Consider the following 21,880-nt stretch of genomic DNA (forward strand, 5'->3'; position numbering starts at 1 on the left):
TGTGGGATGAATTTGTCATTGGTGCTGGTGGAAACTGCTCAGAAATGACGGAGAGGTTCCTGGCTGAGACCCCTGCCCTGACTGGAGCTCTCCAGGCCTCGATCCCCGCCGACCAACCCTGGGGCTGGGGGGCAGGGACCTCGGCATCTCGGCCTCTGGCTGCACTGACTCTGTCCAGGACTGCTCGGTCATTTCCTGGCTGGTTCCCATGACCCCGAGTGTGTGGCTAGATTAGGGTTCGCCATACCAGGACACGGCTGCATCTGACCCCCTCTCCCACCCCTAGTTCATTTCTTCTTCCCTGACCCCCACTGCCCCCTTGGGGTCCATCTGCTCCCAGACATTGCCCCCACCACTGTAACCCAGCCCTGACCTCACAGAGACCGAGCAACCCCAGTGCAGGGCTCCCCCAGGGTAGGACGGTGTAGCTGCTCTGAGGTCTGGAGCGGGGATCGTATTCAGGACGGAGGAGTACCTTCCCCTCTGGGTGGGACGTGGAGAGGTCTGAGGGGTGAGGACCCCAAGGGAAGGTGGTTCAGGGGGCTCTCTGGGCTGGCTGGGCCACCCCCTCTGGCTCATGTATGGCTGTGGCCCCTGGTCACACCCGGGACCCCAGGCTGAGCGTGGGGTCAGGACCAGAGCAGAAGCGGCTTTGAGAACTGGAAATGGGCACCCCCCCAGAGGGGGCTGCAGCCACGCTCCCCTAAGACCCCCAGGACAGCGCATGCTCAGCATCGGGTTCTGGCTGAGAACCAAGACCTCCTCAGCAGGCTCACGAGGCTTGCCCCTCTCTGCGCCTGCCGGGGGACCTGTGCTGGGGCGTGGGTGAGGCCGCATACGGCAGGGTAACCTCCACAGAGGGCCAGGGGCATCGGGGGGGGGGGTCCGCTCACCTGTCCTGGCCTCTGATTTGGGGTCCTACCTGCCAGAGCCAGGGGTGGGGTTTGGGAGGAGGGGGCTTCAGGAAGGGCCAAGCGTTCCTGATGGAGGGAGGGGAGCGTGGCACAGAGGGCTGGGCTGTCATGAGGATGGGGCCGAGATGTGATCGGCCAGCAAGAAGTGGCCACTTGGCCTACAGAGGCTTCCTAGGCTGGACGGGGGCTGCAGCCTGGCACCTCCTCTCCCATCTTACTGGCCCAGCACCTAGACCCCAAGTAACTCCAGCTGCCAGGCCTCCTCAGGCCAGGCTTTGGGCCTCCCACGGGCTTATGGGGGCAGGGACCGGTTTATCTCACCAGACCTTGTCCCCTCCTCCGCCGGCACTCAGGAAGCTGGGGGCGGGGGTAGGGGAGTCCGGCCAGGCAGGAAGCCTGAGGTCAGCCGGCCACAGCCCAGAGTAGCCGGCACCCAGCACCGGCAACATGTGGGCTCTCCTGATGCTGTGGCCCCTAGCACTGGGGTTCAGCCTGGATGACACTCAGACCCCCATTATCTACGACGACGATGGGGGCAGCACGGAGAGGGGTGATGGTGAGTGACCTCGGGCCCTGCCTTGGGACTGGGAGGGTGCCCAGAGACGGTGAAGGGGAGACAGGGAACAGGGGTGGGGCTTCTCCAGCCCAGCCCTGAGTCCCCAGGGCTGGGGGTTTCCGTGTCCAGCTCTGTCCCACCAGCCCAGGGGCTCCTGAGAGCTGGGGGCTAGATCTACAGTTTCTCAGGGGCCTCGCCATCCAGCCGGGGAACCAGGTGAGGGGCTAGGGGTTGGGGGGTGACTCCTGGCCTCTCAGCGCTTCTATCCCCTTTCCCTCCGGGCCTCTCTCCCTCAGATAGCACACCGGGGCCCCACCCGCGCAGCTTCCCTGGCCAGCCCTGTGCCAATGACAGCAACACTCTGGAGGTCCCGGGCAGCTCTCGGGCACTGCTGCTAGGCTGGGTGCCCACGAGACTGGTGCCCGCGCTCTACGGGCTGGCCCTGGCAGTGGGGCTGCCCGCCAATGGCCTGGCGCTGTGGGTGCTGGCCACACGGGTGCCACAACTACCGTCCACAGTGCTGCTGATGAACTTGGCAGCGGCTGACCTGCTGCTGGCCCTGGCGCTGCCGCCACGCATCACCTACCACCTGCGGGGCCAGCGCTGGCCCTTCGGCGAGGCCGCCTGCCGCCTGGACACGGCCGCGCTCTATGGTCACATGTACGGCTCCGTGCTGCTACTGGCCGCCATCAGCCTGGACCGCTACCTGGCCGTGGTGCACCCGCTGCGGGCCCGCACCCTGCGAGGCCAGCGCCTGGCCATCGGGCTCTGTGTCACAGCCTGGCTGGTGGCAGCCGCCCTGGCCCTGCCCCTGGCGCTGCAGCAGCAGACCTTCCGGCTGTCGCGTTCGGACCACGTGCTCTGCCACGACGTGCTGCCCGTCGGTGCCCAGGCCTCCTACTGGCGGCCCGCCTTCATCTGCCTGGCGGTGCTCGGCTGCTTCCTGCCGCTGCTGGCCATGCTGCTGAGTTACGGGGCCACCCTGCGCACGCTGGCGGCCGGCGGCCGGCGTTACAGCCACGCGCTGAGGCTGACCGCACTGGTGCTGACCTCGGCCGTGGCCCTCTTTGCGCCCAGCAATGTGCTGCTGCTCCTGCACTACTCAAACCCAGACCCCGATGCCTGGGGGGACCTGTACGCCGCCTACCTGCCCAGCCTGGCGCTCAGCACCCTCAACAGCTGTGTAGACCCCTTCATCTACTACTACGTGTCGGCCGAGTTCAGGAGCAAGGTGCAGGAAGTGATGCTTCGCCGGGCGCCTGGTACTGCAACAGCTTCCAGGGAGGGATGCAGCCCGGCCACCTGCACCCGGTCCTCCTCGTTTGTGTGACAGCCCCTCCACAGGCCGGACAAACAGGAAGGGGGTTGCACTGGGTTGAATAGGGTCCCCTCCCAATTCATGTCCACCGAGAACCTCCAAAAGTGAGCTTATTTGGAAATAAGGTCATTGCAGGTGTAATTAGTTAGGATGAGGTCACACTAGAGTAGGGCGGGCCCAAAATCCGATGTGACTGGTGTCCTTATAAGAAGAGGACACAGAGACACACAGGGAAGTCCATGTGACCACAGAGGCAGAGATGGGGTGATATGGCCACAAGCCAAGGGATGCCACAGACTGCTGGCAGCCACCAGAAGAAGCCAGGAGACCAGCCTGGGACAGACGCTCCCTCAGAGCCCCCAGAAGGAGCCAACCCTGCCCACCTCAGACTTATGGCCTCCAGAACTGTCAGAGAATAAATTTCTGTTGTTTTAAGCCACCTGGTACGTGGTACTTGGCTACGGTAGCCCCAGGAAACTAAGGCGAGCGTTAAATGCAGGTTCCCAGGCCCAGCCAGCTCGCCTGTGTCCGTGTCCAAGGTGTGGACAAGGCGAAGCTGATGCTGCCTTGGACCTGCAGCAGGACCCCACCCAGAAGGAGGCTCGGGCGCCCTCCCCGCTTGTGGCCAAGGCGGCTGGGAGCCCTGTTGGCGGTCCTCGTTCCCAGGATGGGCCTTAGTGTTCTGGGGCATCTCCTGAGCACTGGAGACCTCTACTCTGCTCCCCAAAGCCTGGTGCAACCCATCACTGGGAGCCACAGGGCTCAGCCTCCTACTGTCACCCTGGCTGCAAGACGTCACCTCCTCCTGCTTTCCCTTGGTCTGATCCCTCTTCTCAGGTAACTCCCCCATGGACTGGGTGGGTGGAGCAATGCAAGGATTTACAGTGTACACCCAGGGTCAGGGGGCTGCAGCTTTGCAGAACCCACCCCCAGCCAGCTGAAGGCTGCTCTGAATCAAGTCAGGGGGCACCACATGGGGAAGGGCAGCCATACCCCAGACACATACACCCTGCCGTTCCCCACCCCAGAAGGCAACACAGGGCACAGTGTCAGGAGCCACCGAGGCGTCAACTGTGGGAGTACACAAGCCCTCTCCAGAGGCAGAGGGGAATGGGTGCCATTCCTGGGCTCCCTATCAAGTACAGATGTCTCTGGTCTGGGGAAGAGTGAGCCGGAAGCCCCAGGATGGACACACACACACACAAGCGCGCGCACACACGCTCTCCCACGTAAAAGTGAACCTGGGGCTGTGTGAATAAAGTCAATGAAGAATATCATGTCAATAGCCTGGTGTGATGATGTGCTAGAGTCTTCCAAGGTGTTACCACTGGGGGAGGCTGGGTAAAGGGTAGCCAGGACCTCTCTGTATTGGTCTGATTTCTTACAAGTGCATGGGAATCTATGATTACCCTGGGATGCAAGTGTTCCAAAGCCTCACCCTGCTCTGAAAGGCTGGGCTGTAGATGAAGGAATGGAGGTGAGGGGCCGGAAGGGAGCTGGGCTCCAGCGCTTAGAGCTGCCTCTCAGCCTCTCCTGCCCACAGGAGGCCCAAGTCTGTCAGGGACTCTATGGAAATGAGCTTTTATTACACCAGCAGCCTCTATGGCAAGTGGCAACAGGGCCTCGGCAAGGGCGCTGTAACCTTGCAGGATGGCAGGGGTCAGGGGTGTGGAAAGTGGCCGGTGCTGCACGACGGGGACCCACAGGCTGGGCAGCCCCCTCAGGGTCTCCATGCTGTCCAGAGATGAGCAGTGTTGGCTGAAATAAATTACCACCGTGGAGGCGGAAGACAGGAGAATGCAGGAGGGGGCACGGAGAGCCGGGAGGCAGGTCTGAGCACACGGCTTCGGTAGGTCCAGAGCTGGGACACCCTCCCAGGCTGCTAGGAGGGGGACAATCTTCCAGGCGGGGCATTGGAAGATCAGGGGTTCAGAGGTCGAGGTCAGGAAGTGGGCAGATAAAGGTGCATCTGTCTGGAGCCCAGGACTTTCTCTGCAGAGAAAGTGGTGCTGTCGAGGCTAAACATTCAGGGACCCCTGGGTTGAGGCAGGGGTGCAGGGACTGTGACAGTTCTGGGACAATTTGGGGTTTGGGTCCGGGGTTTCAGCAGCCCAGGCAGTCATTATGCAGAAAAGCAGCCTGTTTCGTTTCCACGTTGCTGACGCTCCGTCCCTGATTTGGCCAGAGTCATGCCCCCTCAGAAACAGGTCTTTGGCTATGAGTCCTTCCCAGAAATGTCCCTCCTCCGGGGAGCACAACTGTAGGAGTCAGGCTGTGGGCTCTGGCCACCCAGCCCAAGGCTGTAGGGTGGGGTGACTGGTGCTCCAGCTGCAGCTGGCAGGGAGGGGGGCGCCTCCAGCCACCTCGCTGACCATCCTTCCTGCTGAGGTGGGGACTGGGCCCCCAGGAGGCCCACCATTGTCTCTGATGGTCTGTTTATCGGGTTCGTTTGGAAGCAGGGGTCACCCGGGCAGGGTCCAGCAGCCCCCAGACAGTCAAGTCTCCTGTCAGCGACCCTCTTCCGGTGGGGCGAAATCACAGCCAGATCACGTCTTCCTGCTCGGAGCTTTAGGAAGAGAAGCCACTCTGACTGATGGGGAGAGAAGCCGAAAAATGCCTGTGGGCTGCCAGGCCTGGTGGGGGCGGGACTGCGGACCACTCCCTAAACCCGCCTCCAAGTGGCTCGGCCTGGCTGCCTCCGCCCACTGAGACATGAGCGCCCCACCTGGAGCAGGGGTTTGGGGGACATGGTCCAGCAGGGCCCCTCAGGACCCCGCCCATCCCCACCAGGCCACAGTGATGGGATGGGGCCTTCACTTCTGGTAAGAATGAGCGCAGCATGCAAGGGACCACTGATCAAATAGAAGACTTATCTGTGGAACTCAATCAGCTATGAAAAGGGAGGAACTATTGATACAACACCATGGATGGACAGCAAGGGAACTCTGTTGAGTGAGAAAAAGCCAATCTCAAAAGGTTACATACCCCACAATTCTGTTTACAAAGCATCCCTGAAATGGCAAAAGTATAGAGCAGGAGAACAAATGAATGGTTGGGGGGTGGGGGGCAGAAATCGAGGTGGGTGTGGCTATAAACCTGCAGCTAAAGGGATCCTTGAGGTGATGGGCTGTCCTGTATCTTGACTGTGGTCATGATTACACAAATCTACACGTGGGGGGAAATTGCAGACTCAATTGCAAATGAGTGCATGTAAAAGTGGTGAAATAGGAGTAAGACGGGTAGATTGCATTGATGTCAATTTCCTGGTGTTACACTGTAACTTGAGTTCTGGGAGATGTTACCACTGGGGGGAACGGGATGAAGGGCACCTAAGATCTCTCTGTTATTTCTTCCAACTGCGTGTGAACCTATGGTACCTCAAATTTAGAAGTTTAATAAAAATCTTCCCCTGCCAAAGGAAAATAAAAGCAGACCTCTCTCAGAAGACACTGGACAGGGTGGGCAACACTTGGGCGACTTTAAAGCTATACATATGATAATTATTAGCATGAGAGATGGGAGGGGACAACACATGGACAGAGATGGCTTCAAAGTTGCTACATTTTGCTGAAGGTGGTTACAATACTCCCACCAAGTAGACTGTGAAAAATTTAAAGATGAATAGTCTTATCCCCAGAGTTACCGCTAAAAAAATAATGCTAAAACAACAATAACTGAATCAAAATGCAATTCTAAAAGATATTCAAAAGAGGGCATGGAAGGAGAAACACAGGGGGGCAAAACAAAATTAGTGCAACAGTAACCCTAAACCCAGCCCTATCAATAATTATATTATATGCATGTGAACTAAACCCAGTGCCTGGTGCGAGATGACGCACCCCTAAATCTCTGGGACTTTGGTTGGTGCTGGTGGAAAAACTTTCCTACTGGGTTTGCTGAGTGGGGATGTAAACCAGCCTTTGCCACCAGCATGGGGTGGAGAGACCCTTGCCACCCAGGAAGGCAGGGCTCTGAGGCCCGCCAGTGCAGCCAGCCTCCAGGACCTGGCACTTACCTGAGCAGATAGATCAACCTGCTGTTTAAACCTCTTGAGTTGAGTTTGTTCAACCCAAAAGATTTGCCTCATCCAGGAAGTCTGCCCAGCAGCCCCTTCCCAGCCTCACCCCACAGGGCTCTCTGGTCTCCTGACCATTTCCTCCATCCTTCCTTTAGGGGAGACAAAGATTCTCTACCTAACCAAACTCCACCCGGGCTCCTCTGAGCTCTTTTTTCACTTCGGTCTCAAATTCTAGGCTTCCACGTTCATCTCAGCACTGCCCAACTGTAGCAAGAATCTGCTAACATGTCAGTTTAGCCAGAAACCCCCCTCCACCGTACTGATCACCCTTGATATCTGATTGGGTTCCTCGTCCTCCACCATCCACCCCCTGCCCCCTGTAATGTCTCATCACCCTGGCCTACCTTCAGCAACAATCAGGTGCAGTCGGTTTAGCTAGAATATCCCCCCTCCGCCCCTGACGTTTCCTCCTAGTAACTTTCCATCCACTGACTGCCACCCCCCACTCCTTGGCTATAAATTCCCACTTTTCCTTCTTTTATTATTAGGAGTTGGTTACAATCTCTATCCCCACTGCAAGACTCTATAGTGCTCCCCCTTGAAAAATATATTCCTTGCGTCATGAATAATTTCTTCTTTAACAGGGGTCCCAGGCCCAGTGGGTCTCAGGCACAGGTCTGTGCTGGGGTCCAGTCCTTGGGAGGGTTCGCTAAGCTCACCCTACACATACAGGCTGCTCTTCTATGTGTGCTGGGTGGATGGGGGTCAAGGGAGAACAGATCCCCCACCTCATCCCCTGAAACCCTACAGCAGGCTGACCCCTCCATCAGTCACTCCCACTCCCTGCCAGGTTCCAGGGCCAGTGGAGGGAGGTTGGGGGCGGGCCCAGCTCTCACCTGTCCTCTGCTTCCCCGTCCAAGTCCACCACCTCATGGCCGGCTGCCACGTGCCCTGCGTCCAGGGGACCCAGGTCATAGTCGTAGCTGTACAAAGCAGAGGCTGGTGTCGGCTGCTCTGGAAGGAAGGAGGACTGAGTCGGTAGGGAAGGCACTGGAGGGAGAGGATCTGGATGACCAACAACCCAGGGGGCCTGAGGGGAGGAGATCTGTGGCCCAGAGCAACAGATAGGAGGTGAGGTCACAAGGTGGGGAAGCGGACACAGAAATCAGAGATGAGGAGACGCAGGAAAGCACAAAGTTGGGGTGGGGCTGGGGAGAGACTGACCAAGACTGAGGAGATGCAAAGGGACCCAGATGCAAAGAGAAGAAGATGGAGCGATACATTCTGGGACAAGGTGGGGTCCCCGAGGCGGGGCATGGGTGGATCCTCACCAAGGGCACAGCGGCCAGAGGGCGCAGGTTCCAATCTCACGCGTTCGCGGCAGGCAGCCTCCTGGAGGTGGCAGGTGCTGGCATAGACGACGCCGTCGGAACCACACACCGGGTCCCCGCTGGTGGTGCAGTCGTGCGCGCAGCCGCAGCGCGTGATCTTCGTCCCCTCCTCCGGGATGGCAGCGGGACCTGCCTCGCCGGGGGACCAGCCTGGTGGGCGAGGCGAAATGGGCAGGCCCCGGGAATTCCACCCCCCAACTTGATCCCTGCCTCCACCTGGGCCTGGGGTTGGGGAGAAGTCCCTGGGGTCCGGACCACACTCCACAGCGTGGAGACAGTTCCTAGGAAGCCCTGAGCCCTGACCTGGTAGAATTTCACGCAAGTATTTGCCTAGTATTTACCAAAATAAAATTTAAAAAGAAAACTTTTATGTTCATTGCAGCTCTACTTACAATAGCCAGGACATGGAAGCAACCTAAGTGTCCATCAACAGATGAATGGATAAGGAAGATGTGGCACATATATACAATGGAATATTACTCAGCCATAAAAAGAAACGAAATTGAGTTATCTGTAGTGAGGTGGATGGATCTGGAGTCTGTCATACCGAGTGAAGTAAGTCAGAAAGAGAAGAACAAATACCGTATGCTAACACATATATATGGAATCTAAAAAAAAAAAAATTGATTCTGAAGAACCTAGGGGCAGGACAGGAATAAAGACACAGACCTACTAGAGAACGGACTTGAGGATATGGGGAGGGGGAAGGGTAAGCTGGGACGAAGTGAGACAGTGGCATGGACATATATACACTACCAAACGTAAAACAGATTACTAGTGGGAAGCAGCCACATAGCACAGGGAGATCAGCTCAGTGCTTTTGTGACCACCTAGAGGGGTGGGATAGGGAGGGTGGGAGGGAGATGCAAGAGGGAGGAGACATGGGGATATGTGTATACGTACAGCTGATTCATTTTATTATATAGCAGAAACTAACACACCATTGTAAAGCAACTATATTCCAATAAGGATGTTAATAAATAACAAAAAGAAAAATTAAAAGGAATCTAAACTCATTTCAAGAAGTCTGGAAAATAAAGGAAAAGGTCCCGAGGGACCCCTAGCCCGTCCTGCGTCCTTCGCTGTGGCCGATTGGGGCTCCCGGCCTGGGTCCCGACACCCTTTGGCTTGTGGGGAAGCGGAGGCAAGGGCTCTCCTTTGGGCCGCCCGCTTCTTCACCCGCCCCCTCATACCCCCCTAGGCCCCGCCCCTCCTCACTGCCCACCCCCCCCCACCCCCGCGCCCCGCTAAGCCCCGCCTCCTTCTCACTGCCTGCCCACTCTGCTCAACCCCAAGCCCCTCCGCTCAGGCAGCGCGCCCTTGACCGTGCCGAGTCCTCCTGCCTTTACCACTCCCTCCTCTGCCGCGGGTGCGGTCGGGGTGACGGGTGGTCGGAAGGGGCAATGGCCCCGCGCACTTACCGGGGCCCTGGGCCAAGGCACGCTCCACCTCGTTGCACGCAGGCCCCGCGCACAGCTCCCGGGCGAGGGGACTGCGCGAGCTGACATTGTAGAAGCGCGTGGCCTCGAAGGCTGCGGGACCAGGGGAGAAGGGTGACCAAGTGATGGATGACAGGGTGAGGGACTGAGCTAGAGTTGTGGGTGTTGCGCGCGGACCTACCAGGCTCGTAGTAGTCGTACACGGAGATGGGCAGCGCCGACGTCCTGCCCACGACGTGCTGGCGGAGCGCCCGGAACCTCACGCACGTCAAACACTCGCTGGGGATCTGCGGGGGCAGCGGGCAGGCTCAGGCTCGGCCGGGGCCACTAGGGCCAGAGACTGAGCTCCGGCCTCTGTGCTCTGTGACGCCGCAAAATGTGGGCCCAGAACTGGCTGATTTCGGGATGCCCAGGAGGCGTGAAACAGAAACGTGATCCCATTTTAATTTTGTGGGTCCTTCCATCCCACTTGGGAAAAACATCTCAGCTGGTCTTTCATCCCCCACTCCCTCCATGGCAGGTGCCCTCCCTCCTTGTGTGTGTGTGTGGACATTGACAAACTTGTGCAACCACTATCCATCTGCAGAATATGTCCATCACCTCAAAAGGAAACCCTATCCCCATTTGCACTCCCCATCCCCCCAACTCCTGGCAACCACCAGTCTGCTTTCTGTCTCTTCACTCCTCATGTTTTTGAGGTTCAAACCATCACTGCTTCATTCCTTTTGATGCCTGAATACTATTCCATACCCCTCCCAACTTTCTGCACCAAAGCAAGCTGGCTAGGGCACAGGGCAGGCAGCCGTGCCAACTCCGCCTGAGTTGCCTCTCCCAGTTTCTTTTTCTTGGTATGAGATCATTGCAGGAACCACGCCGGGCCGTGGCAGCTGTGCCCTCGCCAATGTGGCTGCCGTGGAGGCCTCCACCCACCACCCACCACCCCCGGCCAGCAGTACCTCATCAAAGTAGAAGAGTACTCTGCGACCAGCCACCTCGTACCTCTTCAGCGCCATGTGCTTGTCGAGGAGCAGCTGGCAGGGAAGCCAGAGGTCAGGGTCTGCCCGGCCCTTCAGACCCCAGTGCTCTCTTCCTCCCCGATCTCCAAGGGCCCAAGGTGGGCTGGACCCGTGAAGACCCAAGGCCCCGGAGGCTGAGGAGTTTGCCCACGGTCATCCAGCAAGTCCCCGTGGGCCAGGCCAGGGGGTGGAGGTCAGCACCCAGGAGAGGGCATTCAAGGCTGGTGACCACTGTCCCGAGTGCCTGCTTCCCCTTCCCTGCCTGCAGTCTCCCCTGAGCGAGCCTCAGTCCCAGGCCGGGCCTCCCTGTGGCCCCCTAGGCGCCCACAGAGCCCTGCCACCTGCTCCTGCCTCACCTGCACCATTCAAACCCCCTCCCCCAGGACAGGCCCTACTTTCCTGTCCCTCCCCACACTGCAGACATCCTCAGGTAAGGCTGTTCTACCCACTTTGTGACCCTCTTCCCCTCCGCCCCCCCAAAAGGGGGCCGGTCTCTCTTTAAGTTGAGGATGGTGGCAAATCTCTCCCTGGTATCCCAGATCATCCCCAAAGTGCAGGCAGGTTCGTTGAACCCTTCCTCTGCCACATGGATAAAAGCACAGGTGGCCCACTGAATGACACCTACTGGGAAAGCTCCCACCCCTCCCCACCTGCCCCTCAGCAGATGGCCAGCCCCCAAACACCAACTTTGCCCAGAAAGACAAAAAAACAAAACCCATTTTATGAAGGGCTGGAAATTTGCAACCTGGGCAGGGCCACCAGCCAGAGACCCGCGCCGAGCCCTGCCCACCAGCGCTACCTCACCTGCTCCAGGCTCTCAATGTCCGCCCGGAACCCTGACAGCAGGGGCACCTCCAGGACCGCCATGTTGGAGGAGCCTGTATGCAGCCACCTTCCGATGAGGGGAGAGAGAGACAGGCTCTTGAACTCAAGCCCCGCTGTGGAATTCATGGACCCCTCTGTCCCCACAACCCCCGAGCCTGCCTGGCTGGTAGCCCATCTGCACAAACACCCTTGGCTGGGTCGTTGGTCAGCCCATTTCACAGCTAAGACACTGAGACCATAAAGAAAAGGCCTTGCCGAGGGTTCTGGGCCTGACCCAGGTCTATCAGCTCTGGGCTGTGTTTTGACCCGAACTCCATGCTGTGCCCCCAGTGTGGGAAGCTGCTCCATGGGGCCGAGGGAGTTCAGGCCACTGGGGGAGACCTGGTCACTCTCCAGTGCCAGCCCTCAGTTTCCCCTTCTGTGACATGGGGGGTAGGTAAATATGGCCTCTGGGGCTTGCTATGTGCCAGGCCCTCCCTGTGCTGGGTGCTGGTGACAGGGAGGCTGACATGGAGTGAGGAACCTGCAGACTGTGTCCCAAGGGGACCGGGTGGCCACAGCTCCTGGGGCAGACGGGGGAGGCTTCCTGCAGGGGTGAGGCCTGAGAGACGCTATATCCGGGTGGCACACAGTGGGGTTTTTTTTCTTAACACATCTGAGGGAGGAACAGAGATGCCCCAGCAGGCCTGCCGGGACCAGACAGTTGGGCCAGTCCAGCTGCTTCTCGCTCCCCCGCCTGATTAGACGGTGATCACAGCCGTGCTTAGTGGAACCATCCTGAGTCTCACTGTGGAGCAGGAAACACAGCTGGAGGTTTGGGAAGCCACTCAGCCAGGGCTCCCGGGCTTGGACCAAGTTGGGCTTGTTCTTCAGAACTTCCTAAGATGGGGGCCTTGGACATGTGAGGGCTGAGGGTCAAGGTTAAAGAAGGTGTCTGGGCAGCTTTGATGGGCTTCAGGTGCCATAGCTTGCAACCACCTTTGGGGTCCCCCATCGTTGCCATGGTAATGAGCATCCTTTGTGGGCAGCTGCCTGCACCCACCACCGAGGACCCTCTGTGGCCTGGTCCCAGGGTCACACCTGGGGCTGGTGGGTCACACAGGGGCCACAAGCAGCCATCCCACCCAGCCCCAGCTGTCACTGGGGCTTGCTGCACCCATTCAGAAGCACTTCCATTTCTTTCATTTCAAAAATCATTTGGAGTGTAAGCTTCTGATCGCAAAGGCATCCATTTCGAAGACATCCATCTCGAATAAAGATACTGGCAGCTGTATGACACAGCTACTAGCAAAACAACCAGAAGAGGAATCAGGCTGCCCCCAGCCACGAAGGTCCCTCTTTCAGGAGGCCCTGGGTAACCTGGATGACGGACCACTTGGGTCACCCTGCCTTCCCCTTCCAGCACCCTAATTCCCGCCCTTCTATTTTAAAGTCGCCAATAAAGAGTGAATCCACAAGAACGTAGACAAACCCCCCCTCGGACCCCAATATAGGCAGAACCTCAGGTCCGTGCCTTCTCTCTGTCTCTCTACCTGTGACCTTGCTGTGTGACCCTCAGGAGGGTCATGTGCCCTCCAGGACCTGTGAGTAAGAAACCTTGTTCTTCAAAGGTCCCGGATGGGTGTGGCTGAGGTGTGTCTTGTGATCAGACTAAGGACCGCAAGGGCTGGTCCAGCCACAACTTTGGCTCGAGTCGGTGAAATGTCTGTGGGGCTCCTACAAGTAGTACAGGCCCAGATGAATGCCCGAGGCGTTCTTAGGCGAGAGCGTCACTGTATAAAATGCCGTCCAGGTGGCGGTGCCAGCCAGCGGGGCAGGAGGCCTTACCTGGTGCACACCTCCAGTGTCACCGGGTACTCCTGCTGATGCTGGTCAGCTGCTGGGTCGTCATCGTCAGCCGAGGAGGCAGGCGCAGGGGGCCGCCGCTCGGCCTCGGGCTCCTGGAGGTTGACAAGCAGCTGGAAGGACGGCTTGGCCACTGGGTCTGGCACGTTGTAGGTAACGTCGATCTGGGGGGGTGGGAGGACAGAGGCTGAGGGGACAGGGGAGTGGGGAGGGGAGAGGCAAGGGCAGGACAAGGTGGGGGACAGCCAGAACGACGACAACGGTGACATCAACAATAGCTCTGGGCACTACGGTCATTCCATTTCGCCCTGATGGTGTAGGTACGACCATCACCCCATTTTTCCACATTTCAAGCCCAGGTCTGTCTGCCTCTCAGGCTCCCTACCCTATCCACTGTGTTGTCTGGGCTCCCACCTTCCAGATGGAGAAGCTGAGAATGCGAGGGTCTCCTGGCAGACTTGCCCTCTGACCGCCGGCCAGAGCCTAGGAGGCCAGCCTGTCTCCACCCAGAGTGTGACTAAATCCTGAGCCTGGTGACTGAGGGGTCGTGGGGAGCGCCAGGCTGGCCATCTCCATTCAGGCCTTGGCAGGGAGAATAACAAGTCCCACCATGGGGGGTGAAGGGAGGGGTCTGCTTAAGGTCAGAGACCACCGGAACGGGGATCAGATGGAGCTTCTGGGGGGACTCCATCCTCAAGGGGACACATTGCCATCTGCCTTGGGTCCTGCCTTGGGCAGAGTGGATGGCATTTCAGGGGGCTGACAGGCTGCCCTGGGGTGGCTCTCACACACACATCCACCCCACTCGACCTGGCCCAACACTGAGCTCCCTCCCGCCCGCCCCTCCAAGGGTGCCCTGGAAGCGCCCCCCTCTCCCCGCAGCCTCACCTGCATCAGGCAGCAGCCTTCACCCTTGGCGCTCACAAACAGCCCTGTGGGGAGGCTGGGGATCTGGGGAGAGAAGATGCCGTGGTTTCCCCCGCAGACCCACGTGGACAGACAGGCAGCAGGGAGGGGCTGCCGTCGTTGCCCACCCCCCAACCCTGGTCCCGGGAGCACGCACTGCCGCCATCTGTAGAAGTTTCTGGTTGGCCCTGTGCAGCTCGAAGGTCTCCTGGTAGTCCAAGTTGGTGGAGGCCAGGGAGACGGTGAGGTTGATGCCGCCCGCGTAAGACAAGATGGCATACTCTGCCAAGGCCTGCAGAGCCACGCAGGTGTCCTAGGGACAGAGCAGGAGGCTGGGGTCAGCCCCAGGAGCAGGTCTGGCCCACACTGCGGGTGCCACGGACCCTCTCTGGATACCAGCGACCCGTGAGGCTGGAACAGAGCACTGGGTGTCCGGTGTAGATACCCACAGGGCTGGGGGCCCCAGGCAGGTGGGGAGCATCTCCATGGAGGCAGGGGCTGGGTTCCTGTCCCAGAGCCAGGCACATCTGTCCCTCGGCCCCATCCTCCTGACCTCTCTTGGACATCATGCCCCCAGGGACTGCGGGTAAGGAGCCGTCCTGAGACTTGAAGCAGCCAGTGGCTTCCTACCTGGCTCTTGAGTCCCAAGCCTGGGCCACAGTAACCCCGCTCAGACCCGAGCCCCTCTTTTGGCCTTCCTGGCTCACCTGAGTGGAGGAGAAGCCTCCAAGGGCATTCCGCTGCTGGGACAGCCACTTCACCACAGGCAGGGCAGTGGCCACATCTCCCAGGAGGGTGTAGGTCAGCAGGGCATAGGCTGTCATTTCCACCTCGGCCGAGACCACTGCAACGGAAGAGGCCAGCTGGGGCCCTTTTGACACTGGGACCCAGGACCCGGTGCCCACAGCAGGCACCGCAGGTGGGGTGGCCAGTACCTGTCTGATAGACCCCGTCACTGAAGCTCAGGAACGCATCCTTGTCCACATCCCGGGAACCCGTCAGGCTCCAGTGGGTCACCCCATCTGTAAGGCCAGAACAGGTCAGGGGCCACAACCCCTGTTGGCACTCAGCCTGGCAACCCATGCTGAGTGTCAGCGCATGTGGTCTCAAGAATAGACATCAGGGGGCTGGGCCCCAGGGCAAGAGGGTACTGGGGAAGATGGCTGGGACAGGAAGGGTCTTGGGGCTACATCTCAGATCTGCAGCTACAGCGACAAACCCAGCCCCCTCCTGCACCGTTGGCAGACATCACCAATCCCTGGCTGCTTTTCTGTACCCCGGCAGACATCACTAATCAATGGCCTCCCTCCTGGCTGGAGCCCTGAGGCAGGCCCCAGTCTACCCCACCTGGGGACCAGGAAGCCACTCCGTACTTGCAAAGGCTCCAAAGATACTGGGCTCATGTGTGGTATAAAAAGCCCTCAAACCATTGAGAAATCAGCACTCCCTGCCTCAGAGCTTGAGCAGTTAGTCCTAAATTGACACCGTCATCCAACTGGATGGTTTTAGAATTTTGCTTTTTAAGTTTTTTTCTTCTTCTTCTTCTTCTTAAGCAGTGAAAGCAATTCTTCAGGTGACATCTTAAGCAGAGAAGCTGGATGGAATACGAGCGCAGCTCCTGGGAAAGCCCAGGGGTTGGGGGGAAGGAGACTGAGTTTGGGGACCTCTGAGAAGTCACAGCTCAGTGACTGGGGCTCCCCAAACACAGTGAGGAGTCATTTTGTAGATGGGGGACTGACACTTCAAGATGGAAAAGGCTTTCCGAGGCTCACCCAGTGATGGGGGGCAGGGTGGGAGCCGGCTGCAGCCCTCCCCTGCCTCCCAGCACCCTGCCCGGGAATGGTTTCCAGGAAGCCTGGGGGATCCTCTACCGGGGATCTCCGAGCACTGTTTTCCCTGGTGGGGGCGGGGTGGCATCCCCTACTTCATAGGGGAAGAAAATGACGCTCAAGCTCAAGCCACTTCATCAAATGAAGCCACTAGTAGATGCAATAATAAATGAGTAATAGATGAATAAAAAAAAACAGTGAGGGACTTCCCTGGTGGCCCAGTGGTTAAGAATCCGCCTGCCAATGAAGGGGACACGGGTTCGAGCCCTGGTCCAAGAGGATTCCCACATGCCGCAGAGCAACGAAGCCCGTGCGCCACAACTACTGAGCCTGCGTTCTAGAGCCCGCGAGCCACAACTACTGAGGCCCGTGCACCTAGAGCCCGTGCTCTGCAACAAGGGAAGCCACCGCAACGAGGAACCGGCACCCCGCAACGAAGAGTAGCCCCTGCTCGCCGCCACTAGAGAAAGCCCGTGTGCAGCAACGAAGACCCAATGCAGCCAAAAATAAAATAAAATAATTAAAAAAATAAATTTATAAAAAAAAAAAACAACAGAGTGAGCAAAGGACGCCTCCTTAGTTCCATGCACATGTTCATGAGCTGTTTACTGGGGACCGCAGTGGGCTGGCCCCACACCGTGTCCGCTGGGGTGGCAGGCAGGGGCACCTACCCTGGGTGATGGCCAGGCTCCGGAGCTTTCGCAGAGCGGCGGGGGCTGCAGGGCTGCGGAGCAGGGTCAGCGCGTAGGCGGTCAGGGCACTGCTGTAGGGGTCCATGGCCAGGGGCGCGCTGGACTCCAGGAAGTGCCTGGCTTTGGCAATGGCACCCCTCTCCTCCTGCGGGGTGCAGCGGGGGTAGATGGGAATTGGAGCCCTGGGAGGCTGCTCTGCCTTCACCCCACCCACCACGCTCCCAAAGGTTCTCAGGACACGCCTGGGGCAAGCACTGGATGGCTTGCAGCCCCTCACTTTGTATCCTTCTGGTGCCCCACTGCCTGCAGCCTCAGCTTTCAAAGCCCCATTCCCTTTCTTTTATGTTGGTGCCATGTTTTCCAAATGAAGTCTGAGCATGACAAATCAATTCAGAGACACTCTGGGGGAAGCAGGCAGACCCCTGGCCGCCCCTCCCCAACCCACTCTATCACTAGGCTAGCTTCTAAGACCCCCAGCTCAGGCCCACCTCATCCTCCAGGCCTAGCTTCAATTGTCACCTCCTCCAGGAAGCCCACCAATCCTCATCATGCTCCTGACCCACAGTGTGAGCAGGTGAAGGACAGAAACCAAGTCCATTGTCCAGTGATGGGCTTAGTTCAGAGAAGCTGCCCAGTAATATAGGCTAAATGGAAAAAGGAGTGATTCAAAGCATTCGGGAATTTAGCAAATGAGCAATGGTGCTCCTGTGGGCACCGGTGGAGCCATGGAGTTAAGATAACTCTGCTTTGGTGATTGTTAAGATTGCAGAAGGAATGCTCTCCCAAAGCTTTCCATCTTTAGATCAGGATAAAGCATGGGAACCGCCCTTACGGCATGTCGTTAAGACGTACCATCTCCCTCCCGGGGCACGTATCAGGGATGACAGAGCAAATTAACTGGACCCCAAGCCTGAGCCACGTAAGCCCAGAGCCTGGGGTGGGGGTGGCTGGACACTTTTGCAGAGGTAGCACTGATGTCCTTATAAGAAGAGAGGACGAAGAGACACAGAGAGAAGGCCGTGGAAAGACAGGCAGAGATTGGAGTGATGCAGTCACAAGCCAAGGAATGCTGGGAGTTCCCAGAAGGTGAAAGAGGCTAGGAAGCATCCTCCCCTAGACCTCCAGAGGAGCCATGGCCCTGCCCATACACTGACTTCAGACCTTGGCCTCCAGAACTGTGAGAGAATAAACTCACGTTGTTTAAAGCCACTGTTTGTGGTACTTTGTTACAAATGCCACAGGACACAAGTCCAGGGGCCTTTATTCAGCCTAAGGCACAGGGGCCTTCACATTCTTGAGTTCAGGAAGAAACACTTGGTTCAGCTCTAGAAAAATCTGATAAGGTCAGAATGACCTAAATGTCGATTTTACCAAAACAAAAAGCAGAACCAGGGGATGGAGGAGAGGCCCACCTTGGGAACGCCAAGGAGCCTGGGTTCCTCAGTCTCAGGTGCAGGCAGGGAGGAGGCACCCACGAGGCCTGCATCCCCGGAATCCCTTGGTCCCGGGCCAACCAAGTTGGTTGGTCTTCCTAGAGGCAAGGTGTATGAGTCTGCTGGGGATGCGTAACAAAGTACCACAAATTGGGTGGCTTAAAAAAGTAGAAATTTCTTGTTTCGTGGATCTGGAGGCCAAAAGTCCAATATCAAGGTGTTAGCAGGGCTGGTTCCTTCTGAGGGCCATGAGGAAAGGATCTGTTCCAGGCCTCTCTCTTGGCTTGTAGCTAGCCATCTTCTCCCTTTATCTTCACATAATCTTCCCTCTGTGCTGGTCTCTGTGTCCTAATGTCCCCCTTTTCCAAGGATGCCAGTCATAGTGGATTAGTACCCACCCTAAAGGCTACATTTTAACGTGACTACCTCTTTAAAGGCCCTGTCTCTAAATACAACCACATTCTGAAGTCTTGGGGCTGTTATGTACTGAATGTCTGTGCCTCCCCGCCCCCCCCCCAACAAATGTATATGTTAAAGTCCTAACCTCCAATGTGATGGTGTTAGGAAGGGGTGCCTTTGGGAGGTGATTAGGTTTAGATGAGGCCAAGAGGGTGGAGCCTCTATAATCAATGAGGCTGCTTATAAGAAGACAAAGAGACACCAGAGTGATCTCTCTCTCAATCTCTCCCCCAACCCTATCCCACCTCTCTCCATGGTCACGCACCAAGAAAAGGCCACGTGAGGACACGGAAGGAAGATGGCTGTCTACAAGCCAGGAAGAGACCTCTCATTAAGAACTGAATCAGAGGGGATTCCCTGGTGGCGCAGTCGTTGGGAGTCCGCCTGCCAATGCAGGGGACAAGGGTTTGTGCCCCGGTCGGGGAAGATCCCACATCCCGCGGAGTAGCTGGGCCCGTGAGCCACAACTACCGAGCCTGCGCGTCTGGAGCCTGTGCTCCGCAACGGGAGAGGCCACCGCAGTGAGAGGCCCACGCACCGCGATGAAGAGTGGCCCCCACTTGCCGCAACTGGAGAAAGCCCTCGCACAGAAACGAAGACCCAGCACAGCCAAAAATAAAATATAAAATAAATAAATAAATTAAAAAAAAAAAAAAAAGAACTGAATCAGAAAAAAAAAAAAGAACTAAATCGACCAGAACCTTGACCTTGGACTTTCCAGTCTCTAGAACCATAAGACATAAATGTCTGTTGTTGAAGTCCCTCACTCTGTGGTGTTTTGTGACGGCAGCCTGAGCTGACTAAGATGGGGGTTGGGATTTCAGGATATGAATTTTGGGGGCGACACAATTCAGCCCCTTAACACAGGGCAAGCAAGGGGCTCTCTGGGCAAAGCGTGTGGGACGTGGAGGGTCTTAGGTCACACCAAAGCCTAGACACAGTCACATTGGGATTGTGAGGCTGAAAATTCTGAGAAGTGCCACAATTCACAATTCATCACCAGAGGATTTAGAATTGACACAGGTGTTAGGAATGGTGGAGTCCCGACCCCAGAGGCTGAGATCTGTCTAAGCTCTCACTGCAGGGGACATGCCACACCCATCTGGGACAGCCTCACAGAAGTGACGATGGCCCTTGAGTTCCTTGGGACGTCTAAGCCCTGCTGGGTCTAGTACCATCCCTGAAGGTTCTAGACTCTTCCCCACAAAAGCATTCATGAGTCCAACATTTTGTATAGGGCTCCCTGAAGGCAGCCCATGGGTCACTGGCCGGGAACCTGATTAGGCCCAAAATGATTCTCCAATTGGGCCTGGGGGCTGTGGACAGTCCTGGGAGGGCTCATACTCAGGATACAGCCACCCCTACCCCACTCTCCCACACACGCATGTCCCCGGTGATTACTGCTGGAATCTCTCACACCTCTGCTCAGGCCACAAGAAGTTGGATGTTCTGTGACCATTGAAAAGCATCAAAAAGTCTCACTAGTGAGCAGAAGGGGGGCAATAAGGAATAAATAGAAGCTGAAGATGGCCAGAAGATGGCCAACCTGGCCTGCAGGGCAAAACTGTCCACTTGCTCCTCCAGCCGGCATCTCCCGGGCCCACTGCGCTTACCTCCGAGGCCAGGCCCATCTCCAGGAGCGCTGCCACCACGTAGGCTGTCAGCGGGACTGTGCCGTGGATCCCACCCTGTAAGAGGATTTGTAGGTTTCATCCCAAGCCAGAGGGGACAGCCCCCTGCCCCCGCTGGGCCCAGACAACACCGGGGAGCAGCCAGGGCAAGGCCAAGACCCCAGGAGGAGGCTGGGAGGCTGCCAACCTGGATGTCCTTGTTCAGAATCCTGCCCACCGCCGGGAAGGAGCCGTCTGCCCGCTGCTGCTGGACAATCCAGCCCTTGGCGGCTGCCAGCTCCTGAGGGTCAATGAAGATAAAGCTGCGCGCCTGGGCGAAGGACTTCAGGACAAAGGCTGTGAGCCTGAAACAGGATGAGGTGGGGGCTGGGAGAGCCATGGGCTGGGGAGTTGCAAAACAGAGTCACCTCCCGTGTGCCCCGCCAGGGACTGTGGCACGCTCCCCGCATCATCCAAGACTCTGCTTCCTACTCTGCAAGACAGGAGGGTCCAGCCTGCCCTCGCAGGGCTGTTGGGAGCACTTGATGGAAGTGTGTGGGCACCCAGCAGGACCTGATGATGGAGCCCAGCCTCCCCGTTTGCTCCCTCCCCCGCCAGAAGCACCCGGTCCTGCTCCTTGCCTTGCACTCAAGGCCTTTTTGTGAGCTGGTCCAATCCCACCACCCACCCCGCCCCCACCATGTGCAGAAGACCTTCCTTGTTGCTCCTCCATAACCACTCCCCAAGAGATCCCAGGTTTTGCTGAGAGATCCCAGGAAAAACCGGCAACCAGGTACACTGGACACTTGGGCTCCTCTATAGCCCTAGCCAGCCACAGCCATGGGCCTTCCAGTCCCCAGACCTGCAAATGGCTTTGGAATGGGCACATGAGGTGATGCTGGGAGCAGCTGCAGCCATTTTGCCACCACGAGGAGAGCAGCTGCTGTGCCAAGGATGGCCACAGGGACCAAGGGAAAGAACCAGGAACCCCAATGGATTGTGGGGCTGCCAGACTGGCCAATCCTGGAGCCTCCCCAGCTCTATGGTGTGAGGAGATGTTCAGAATTGCTTTTTCAGCCAGTTTTCTTTTGTTTGCAGCTGAAAACATCCCACCAACCCACTAGCTTCAGTTACTCAGTTACCCAGGCCCTGGATGCACCATGCTCCTACCTCCCTTCTTTACAGGATGAAGTCTTACTTGCCTCTCAGTGTTCAACCCAGGGGTCTCTCCCCAGAGGAAGCCTCCCAGACATCTCCACTCTGTGATGGGCATGCTGCCTCTGGACCCCCAGGCCCTCCCTGTGTCATTGTTTTCTGTCTGTATCTCTGCAGCCTGCCCCTTGTCCACCCCATCCCCCCAGCCCAACTGTTGCTAGCGCACCCTGAATGGGAGACGATGAAGCTGGAGAATGAATGAATGAAAAAAGGAATTCAGGAGAACCACCAGATGGAAACCAGGGAACCAAGAGGGACAAACAGCAGAACTATCAGGAGGGGAAACACCCCAATTCAGGACCAAAGAGTAATCCATCCTTTTCAAAATCAAGTGGCTCCCCCACCTGACACGCATCAGGATGGCTACCATAAAACAAAAACCAAACGACACGTGTCGATGAAGATGCAGAGAAA

The 21,880-nt window shown here is 57.6% G+C and overlaps 2 protein-coding genes across 2 annotated transcripts in view; one reads left to right on the forward strand and one right to left on the reverse strand.

Moving 5' to 3' along the window:
- The first annotated feature begins 1,333 nt into the window (after positions 1–1,333).
- Positions 1,334–3,220, forward strand: F2RL3 (F2R like thrombin or trypsin receptor 3). The gene is made up of 2 exons (XM_065874054.1): positions 1,334–1,470; positions 1,767–3,220. Exons 1-2 carry the CDS (start codon positions 1,362–1,364, stop codon positions 2,798–2,800), a joined length of 1,143 nt encoding a protein of 380 aa, XP_065730126.1. The 5' UTR covers positions 1,334–1,361; the 3' UTR covers positions 2,801–3,220.
- A 57-nt stretch (positions 3,221–3,277) lies between these two features.
- The window catches only part of CPAMD8 (C3 and PZP like alpha-2-macroglobulin domain containing 8), a 99,249-nt gene continuing 80,646 nt past the window's right edge, over positions 3,278–21,880 (reverse strand). The window contains exons 28-43 of the mRNA XM_065873781.1: positions 20,460–20,616; positions 20,255–20,329; positions 16,729–16,894; positions 15,164–15,250; positions 14,936–15,072; positions 14,386–14,541; positions 14,211–14,273; positions 13,305–13,486; positions 11,457–11,544; positions 10,593–10,667; positions 9,818–9,923; positions 9,619–9,729; positions 8,138–8,347; positions 7,703–7,820; positions 4,378–4,546; positions 3,278–3,361 (exon numbers count right to left, since the gene is read on the reverse strand). Of these exons, the coding sequence (XP_065729853.1) occupies positions 3,278–3,361; positions 4,378–4,546; positions 7,703–7,820; positions 8,138–8,347; positions 9,619–9,729; positions 9,818–9,923; positions 10,593–10,667; positions 11,457–11,544; positions 13,305–13,486; positions 14,211–14,273; positions 14,386–14,541; positions 14,936–15,072; positions 15,164–15,250; positions 16,729–16,894; positions 20,255–20,329; positions 20,460–20,616 (1,984 nt within the window). The remainder of the gene's footprint in view (positions 3,362–4,377; positions 4,547–7,702; positions 7,821–8,137; positions 8,348–9,618; positions 9,730–9,817; positions 9,924–10,592; positions 10,668–11,456; positions 11,545–13,304; positions 13,487–14,210; positions 14,274–14,385; positions 14,542–14,935; positions 15,073–15,163; positions 15,251–16,728; positions 16,895–20,254; positions 20,330–20,459; positions 20,617–21,880) is intronic.

This window comes from Phocoena phocoena, chromosome 3, assembly GCF_963924675.1.
Source record: "Phocoena phocoena chromosome 3, mPhoPho1.1, whole genome shotgun sequence".
Classification (NCBI taxonomy): domain Eukaryota; kingdom Metazoa; phylum Chordata; class Mammalia; order Artiodactyla; family Phocoenidae; genus Phocoena; species Phocoena phocoena.

Excerpts from the sequence above, each read along its gene's own strand:
- F2RL3 (XM_065874054.1), top strand. The coding sequence starts at position 1,362 with ATGTGGGCTCTCCTGATGCTGTGGCCCCTAGCACTGGGGTTCAGCCTG. Across the intron at positions 1,471-1,766 it reads CAGCACGGAGAGGGGTGATG|ATAGCACACCGGGGCCCCAC; the intron begins GTGAGTGACCTC and ends TCTCTCCCTCAG.